The following is a 9,068-nucleotide window of genomic DNA, read 5'->3' on the forward strand; positions in this document are numbered from 1 at the left end:
ATGAATTTACACATACATTTTTTCTGTAATTCAAGAGTTTCTTTACTAACCAAAACATGAAGAGATAAAAGAACAAAAGCAACATCTTACAGTAAAATCTTTGAAGAACAGAGAAGAGAACAAACAAAATAAATTTGACCACAAAAAAACTGTCACCCATGTCATACCCTTTTCTCCCCATGTTTCCTGTCTATTGCTACACTGTCAACACACACTATGAACACAGTCCGCCCGTCGAGAATCTGGGATGCTGATGGAACCGATTTCTGTAAAGCTGTGGGCACAACAGTATATAATTCCTATTAAGTTTTCTTATTTATATAGTTGATAGAAGGATACCAAATATTATAGAAATCCCCTGATAATTATTAGTCCTTGCAATCAGACATTGTCCATCGTTAATGTTAACCATTCATCAAATCATCATCATCATTAATGATGGAGAACAACAGTGATGTCTGCCAATGCATGTCTTGTTTGGATATATTCTTTTTTTCTCATAAATTCTAGAATGTATGTGTTAAAAAAAAGTTTAATTTTCTTACATTGCTCTGTGTATGTAAACGGAATTCTACTTTGACATCATTCCCAGGGGAAAATACTCTCCACCTTGAAAATGACTAAATTAAAATTTTCTGCCTCACAAAATAAGTTTGTTCATTAATATAAAAGATCTCTTTAAGCCCTAAATAGTTCAAAGAATAACCCATACTGACCACGAAGAAAGAGCTAATTTATCACTTATCAGTCGACAGTGGTGGTGTTGTTTTTGACACTTGTTTTAGATATTTGGCACTGGGTTGTTCATCATCAGATTTGAAATTAGATCATTGGCGCCTTGAACTGGAGATGAAAGGAGCCACTACAGTTTTTGCACTAAACAGATTGTTAGTTCTCAGAGCACAAAATTGGGTGGGAATGGGATTCACTTTTTGTGCTTGTGTATGTGTGATTGTGTGCACCCACATGCATTTTGACACGTGTGTGTGTCCGTGTGAGGTTGCTTGAACTGGCAACTGATTTTGCGTGTCAGGCCAGGGACAGATTGGGAAGACTGTTCGCCTACACAGCTGCATGTCCAGAGGCTGTTGACTGGCCACCTCTTATCACAGCCCTCTACAACAGCGTATTGTTTGGCCAAGTGAGAACTTTAGTCTCTCATTAAGGTCACTGGGTAAGAGGATGGGAACTCAGAAGCGGAAAACGCATGACACTTTTGGGCCCCGCTCAAGGGAAGACACTCGTGTTGAACTTGTGTGTGGGTATGGTGGTGAATGGATGCTTCACAGCAGATATGGAGCCCAGCGCTTTCATCTGTGGTGAGAACTCAGATCTATTGGTGATTGTGGCTGTGGGAAACAGAAACACAATTGCATAAGGAGGAATAAACATGAAAGTGTGGCCTTTTTATTTAATATTCCCACTTAGATTTAATAGGACTGTCAATTTCTGGTAAGATATCAGGGAAATGCCTCCCTCTTGTGGTAAACAAGAGTTTAATGGGCTGCCTGTCATTACTTCAATATACTGTCCTCCTCAGGATGAACATCTCACAAACACTTACCTCTGATTGTCCCACTTGGCCCCTTTTACCGGAATCGCTCAAACTTTTTTTTTTATTGCATCCTCTGAGTTTGTATTGTTGTTGCACTTTAATTTTGATCAGTAATTATGATCATAAAGTTTGTGGATCAGTCTGAGTTCCTTTGGATGACAACACAGGAGACATCTGTGTGCCCGCAATGTACGGACCGTGGAGCTGCTCTCCCTGTGGTTGCTGCTAGTGGAAAACCCATAATGGCCTTTAATTGGGACTTTAATTGTGTGTGGTGGAGCAAAAGCATTGACTACAAAACTGGTGGTATTTGAGTGCATGCATGCGTCTTTTGTGTAAGTATATGTGTCGCTCACCAAATCCTCTTCCTCTCTTGGCCTGTGAATGGTTTCAGTTGGAATCAGAGCAGCTAGCCCTGTGTCAAATCATATACGTCATGATCTACAAGATATTAGCAATAGTTTGCTACCGGGGAAGATGGTAATTCAGTCAGTCAAGCTCAATAAGGACACACATACACTGGCATTTGTGCTGACACAATGATGCTTTTGGTGTGAGGCATTTTACAAGGACTCCATCCAAATAGCTCTATATTCACTCTATTCATCCATGCCCTTTGGATACGTCTAACACCAGAAATCAATGGGAAGCATTTTAACTACTAGAGATGGCTTATAATGCAGCGCTGTGAGGAATGTTTCAGCTAAAGATTTGCTTGATGACATATGACCCTGTGAGAGATTGCAATTTCTCCCTCAGAACATGTATAGCTGCAGTAAGTATACGTAGTTATTTTGGCAACAGTACAGACAGATGCTCTTTGAATACTCCAAAGTCTTATCATCACGCTATATGTTATGTTAACAAGCGTGCTATGGCATTGGGAGGCATGTCAGAGAGAAAAAAAAAGAAGAAAGAATGGATGTAGGGGAAGAGTAGTGTAAATGGCATGAGAAGAGAAGCAGCAAAAGAACAAGAGCAGGAGTGTGGAGGGGAGGAGGAAGCAGAGAGATGAAACAGGACGGGTTGTGCCTGTCATGATTATACTGGCACCAGTGGGAACATTTGGATGAGATGGAAAACAAGACGCCATCTTGTGTTCCGTTCATGTCTGCAAGCGCCTTGGCCAGTGTTCCCTATACATACACACACTCACGTGTACACATTCACACAAACGCACACTGGCAGAGCGAGGCAGGAGCTTGTGGTTCCAGTCCAGTGACAGCGGCATGTAGTCAGGGTGGCGACGCTTCAGGAGTAGCTCCTCGTATTGGAGACGCATGTTTGTGTTGGCCCTGAATTAATAACTTTTCATTTAGTGCGGAAATGACAGGAATAGTAATTAAGGAAATGGAATGATTTTATTGGCCATGATGTTTATATTAAGTTCCAGATGTGAAGCAGCTGCTTGCGCAGCAAGAGGCCCTGCCCCACATGTGCTATCTAGGGGAACTCTTATTAAGAGCAAGATAACAGCTCAAGCTAAATGTATGTCTGTGTGTACAAACAACATAGTATCTCATACACAGCATGCAGCAAACTGAACTAATATCATGTCCGGTTTGATTAATGGGAGACGGTTGTGAAGCACCATGAGGTCTGCTCTGTATTTATAAATGTGCCCCTAAAGTGCAATTTATTTGCAGATATAATGTTACTCCATTTCAGGCTTGATTTGCCTGACTGGAAAAGTTAATATTGAGGAGTGGCTGTTCAGCATTTTTGGGTGGCCCCAACACATGTGAGATCCATGTCATGTTGCACTAAAGTTCAGTATCGCTTAAATGTCAATGACAGTATTGCTTAGATCCTCACATTGCCCGTCAAAGCCGGTGTGGATTTCAAATTTTGGAACTTTTGTTACTGTAACTCTACTGTAACTAACATGACAAACACTGGCACAGGAATTAACAGAAAAAATCATTTTCTTTTGACATAACCAAACCTACAGTATTGTTACAAGAAAATGTACAATAACGTTACCACAAACTGTTCTCTTGACTGATTGTCAACTAATGTATGATCTCTGTAACAAGTAATTATTGAATTATTGAATGTCCATCTCTGTCCAAACAAAACATGGCTTCCATGGAAGTGAGTGAATGCACCCTGAGGGGAGTTTAGTTATGACAGAACTTGAGAAATGCAAAGGATGTGTGGACGGCATTAACGATGGATTAACAGCTATTTTAAAAAAGGACACTCTCACTCTCACACTCATTTTGTATTGATGTCTGGAAATTTAAAAGCTGTACACAAAACTCTAAACGTCTCTATTCCTGCTGTTTTGATACTACAGAGTAAATGCTTCATTCTCTTTTTTCCAGTGACTTTATGGTTTCTCTCTCTTACTCATTTGAGAGTCATTTATGATGAAGATGTTTTCTCTTTTTGCATGGCAATAGTAGAGCCCTGCCCATTACTGTAGCCAATGATGTTTTGTTCGGTTGTGATGTTCTCCCATCTGGTTTCCAGTGAAAATGCATCACTCCATTAACATTGCCTGTGATCTAGAGGATGCTTTAATCTAAGACTATAAACTCCACTTAATTACATCCTCCAAAAGAGCTCTATTAGTATAATGCAATCAAACAGGGAGCCCATCCATTTTGGCAAGTCAAACACGCTCAAATGGCTCTTGAAAGTGTTTACTTTCGTCTTATGATCAGATTGTAGAATCATATTTGGAGGTCCTATGTTATGTTCCAAAGCTCTGATTGATACTTGTGTTTTTTGTGGGTAGAAATAAAATGCACTGGTAATACATATGAGATTTCATTTCTCTGCAGCAAACACGACCATAACAGTTGAGCTTAGTGGAGTCTAAACAGACTCTCTGTGTGGCACACTGATGACTTTATGCTTGACCTTTCATGCCTCTCACAGTATAACCTCCAGTCATATTCATAATTGCTGTCTGTGTGCATCGTGCCAGTTTCCATTAGTCTAGCAGTATTTTTCGATGAAGTTAAACTTCAAAAGGACGCAAGATGGCCCGGTTTAAAATTATACACAAAGACATTACTGTAAAATATAAGTTGCCTAGCAATTACTTTTGTCACGGTGCCATGATAAAAAGATTTAACATGCACACAGCTGATGCAACATTACAACAAATAATTATGAGTTGTAGTGATATAACAGGTTTGACATATGTTTAATAACTTGACTCTGATTACACTAAACTCCAGAAAATATAAAGAACATATACAGAAGTCGTGGTGGATTACAAAATACCATCTGCTCAACAACGAAAAGTCTTCACCTCTTTGAGAGAAGATAAAGTTCTGACTGTTTTTGCTGTGTGCATGAGAACATCTCAAGAGTGCTAACATCTTGGGAAGTGGACCATAGGGTGCATGTGATGTTGATGGCAATATTTCGAATTGTAGTCTGTCCTCATATGTTCTTGTTCCTTGTTGTTACGCCTCTTTTTATGTTGTTGTGTTACGTCTGTCTGTGTCCTGCACTGTCAATGAACAATGCAAGTCATACAAATCTATCTATCTACAGCAAATATTACAATAGTAAAAATCCGTAGGTTTTTTTTTTCAGGTAAAAATAAAATACTGCTTTCATATGAACGAATATAGTTCATATAATTCAAATGATGTTGAAATTATGTTTTACTAACGCTAACGCTATATTTTTTAAATTAAAAGAAAGAAAAAGAATTCAAAATTATTTAGGACAAACTCTAAAAACTCTTTTTTTAAAGGTAGTAGAAAGGTTTGTTGTCTAATTTCCGTTCTTTTTACGGAACCCTGCTTCTAATTAATCTATTCAGTCATATCTTAATGAAAAGGTGGAGCTCTACCACAGAAGTTACATTTATGTATTTATTTATTTATATCATATTTTCTGACTAAATAATAAAATGTAAAGTTTACGTTTATCTTCTTCGTAACATCCGGTATGATCGTCACACTTCCTGTCTTCTTCCTCCGCGGAACACAACAATGGCGTCCTGTAGTGAGGTGAGTTTCTGCATTTTAATGTCAAATTACCCAGTGTATTTCAGATCGTGGCTGATTGATATCCGGTTAATAGTTTCCCTGAAGACGTGATGCTCCATGTTGCCGGCGGAGGCTGTGTTTCTGTCACACGGTTGTTGTTTACGAGCTCGTTGTTGTTGTGCTAAGCTAACGGGTGCTAACCAACGTTAGCTGGTCGCAGACTGTGGACCTGTTCGCTTCTTTCGCTCTTTGTTTCTGCTAGATACTCTCCTCTGTCTTGTCTTCAGTGGACTACATTAAACAGTTTGAACTGTCGTGAACATGCTGTCCTTACTTTCAGGGGTCTGCCACAGCCACCGAGCAGGAAACAACCGAAACCATTCCGTCCCAGAAGAGAGAGGACCGACTCCGAAAGTTCAGAGAGTTACATTTCAAACGGGTGAGTTGTTGACCTTTACCTGAATAAAGCACATGTCGATATAGAGAGAGACACTTATATTCTGCTGCTTCCCTTAAGCTGTTGGCTGTGTGGGGGTAGCAAGCTGAACAGCTGTATTGGAAACACCTTCAACACAAGGAGCCTGTGAATGTGTCAGTGTAAGTTGTACAGTTATTGTTCCAGTGTTTTCTTTTCCACTGCAGAATGAAGCACGTAAGCTCAATCACCAGGAGGTTGTGGAGGAGGACAAGAGACTGAAACTGCCCTCTAACTGGGAGGCTAAGAAAGCCAGACTGGAGTGGGAGCTTGCCGAAAAGCTAAAGAAAAAGGTATTTAAGTTAAAACCGTTTAATATTTCATTTCATAGAGTCTTTGGACCGGTGCGAAGCTGCTTAGATCACCTACACAAGACAAAAATGTTAAAGCCTTTTCATACGGACGCTACACATCATTACATCAGTTAGATTCTCCACATTCAATCATTAAGTTCATTTTACAGCAACCTGATAGTATTTCCCATCTTTGCTGAGCAAGAGTTTTGTGCGAAAGGAATTAAAGCCTGCGCTATTAAATGAAGTTTTACGGTGTTCAGTTTTAGTGTTGATAAAGTGTGTAGTGCTCTGCGTATTCAGTGTGATGAGAAGATATTTGAAGCAGAGATCAGAAAGAGTTGCAGTGTCAACAGCTAGCAAGTTTGAAGCCTTGAAGTCATCTAATCATATTCTTTCCACACATTGACATACGTGTGTTTGGAGAACGAGCACTGTGGATCACTGTAGTGCCAAAAAACGACTGAACATTATTAATGCCGTAGAATGATATGAAGAGACCTCTTAGCTATTTTTAGCCAGTATTTTTTTGTCTTTTCTTAGTTTATTTTACCATTTACATTGTGTGCTACTAATAATGTGTTATGTGACACGTGTCGTGTACAATTTCTACTTTGGTTTTTAAAAGGGAACGGTGTTTTAGGGATACAAATGTTTTAAATACGACTAAGGCAAAATGCTCTGGTAGCATATAAATCAGTGTGTAAACTATTTACACTTTGCCTTTAATTTAATACATATCACCAAACAGCTTTGTAGAAAGCACAGCACGTCAACCTCCATATCGATAATACTTGTTTGACTACTGCTACACTGCATGATTTCCTGATGTGTGACCCTCTGGTATCTTTATCCCCATTTACATACATACATTCAGAGCCCAGATTTTATATTGGTGCTCCCTCTAAGAGAATGAGTCAGTGGGTGCCCTTGGAGAACTTAAACATCCACCAGTAAAGTTTAAATATTGCCACAAAGTTAACCAAGTTACGGTTTTCTCATGTATTATCAAATGAAAATGAGGTTCATTAAAAACTAATATTTGGCTTTCAGGAATGTGCTGACAAAGGGGAGGACTATGACAGAGTGAAACTGCTGGAAATCACTGCTGACGATGCAGAGCGATGGGAGAGGAAGAAGAAGAAGAAGAATCCCGACACAGGATTTGCAGGTTGGTGGTAGGATCTCTGTTTGCAGTGTACTCTTTGGTTGTGTTGTTTTCCCGTGGTAAATAATTCACTGTCAGAGTTAGCTTCCCATATTAGTTTATCTTCACAATATAAACTGAATAAAAGGTTTGTTGTTCTGAGAATACCCGGTCTACTGAGACCAACTTGAGCCCTGTGTGAAAACAGTGCAGCCAGTCTGCTGCTGTAGCAGGGTGCCAACGCACGGGGCCCCCGGGCAAACGACACAGGGTCATCCGGCAAAAAGATTGAATCTGGTTTAACTTGTTGCAACACAACGTCATCCTGAAAGGCGTTGCACTGGTCAAGTCTTTGTAAAGTGAGCGCAGTATTTCTGCGGTTTACCTCGTGATCATTGTGATGAAAGATAAAATAACTGGCTCTCTTGGAGGTAAAAAAATCCTGTCTGCGACTTTTACAAACGGCTTTGCTGTGTTTTGGCATCTGATAACTCTTTTATAATATATATATTTATATATATATAATATTATAATATTATATATAATGTAATAAGATATGTATTAATATAATCTTATCACAGATATAATATGTAATATTTTCACATTAAAGTGTCTAAAATGTTATATATATTTAAGTTGTTTTTCAACAACATTCATGTAACTGCATTTCACCAGTCGCCTGTCAGTGTCATGTCCCCTGACTTTTTTACTGCTTTATTCAGTGTTTTGACCAGTTTTACTCAGCAGCTTCATTTGTTTTGGAGATCCTCTGCGTATAATTCGACTGACTTCAGTGACCAGTGGTCAACAACAACTCCCATAATGCTGCGTTATTTCATAACGTCTCCAAACTTCGTCTTTTGTTATTGTTTTGATGCAAAACCCCCAACACACATGTTTGGGGCATAATGACATCATCCTGCACTTACATTATTTTGGTTACTTTGATTCTTAACAAATAAATGGCTGTGTGAATCAGTGGAGACCGAAGTACAGGCTAAAGACTGCAATCTAATTTAGCTTTAATTTTTAAAAGAAACTGATCTAAATCTAAACTGATTTACACATTTCTTCATCGATCAAGAGGAAATTTCTGTGCCTTGTACACCTAAATACGATTGTGGTTCTCACTTAGTGATTGAATTGACTGGAATTAAATTTTTTATTATTAATTTATTTTAATCAGAAAAGCAAATGTCGATTTGATCAAACAGCTTTATTTTAGGCAAGTAACCCCCCCCCCCCATCACGTTATAGAACCTAACTCTATTCATTTAGTAAATAGTAATTTAATACAGTTTACTTTTGAGGAAACACGTGGTACACTGTCATTCTGGTCTCTTATTCTGTTCTGCTGTGTCATGACATGTGACGGCTTGAGAAGTTCTTCCACACAGTGAAACGTTGCTGTATAGGGAAATACTGGTTGCATGTAAGGACCCCTTGGGATATTAATCATCCCAAACTGCTCTCAATCTAATCTACTGAGAAACAACTAGCTGTGTCTCCTGAATATGGCTGCCATCTGTTGCATCAAAACCCACTCTGAATTGAAACCTCTGGGGAGAAAATTATCACCAGAGGGGCTTCAAGAGAGGAAGGGAGGAGGAGAGTCCACCCCCCCCCCCCCCCCAAAAAAAAA

General features: G+C 39.1%; 1 protein-coding gene across 1 annotated transcript in view; it reads left to right on the forward strand.

Moving 5' to 3' along the window:
* Positions 1-5,446: 5,446 nt before the first annotated feature.
* The window catches only part of syf2 (SYF2 pre-mRNA-splicing factor), a 6,194-nt gene continuing 2,572 nt past the window's right edge, over positions 5,447-9,068 (forward strand). The window contains exons 1-4 of the mRNA XM_035674682.1: positions 5,447-5,532; positions 5,852-5,950; positions 6,154-6,279; positions 7,333-7,450. Of these exons, the coding sequence (XP_035530575.1) occupies positions 5,515-5,532; positions 5,852-5,950; positions 6,154-6,279; positions 7,333-7,450 (361 nt within the window). The 5' untranslated portion in view covers positions 5,447-5,514. The remainder of the gene's footprint in view (positions 5,533-5,851; positions 5,951-6,153; positions 6,280-7,332; positions 7,451-9,068) is intronic.

This window comes from Morone saxatilis, unplaced genomic scaffold, assembly GCF_004916995.1.
Source record: "Morone saxatilis isolate NCDOM2014 unplaced genomic scaffold, NCSU_SB_2.0 Contig3, whole genome shotgun sequence".
Classification (NCBI taxonomy): Eukaryota; Metazoa; Chordata; class Actinopteri; family Moronidae; genus Morone; species Morone saxatilis.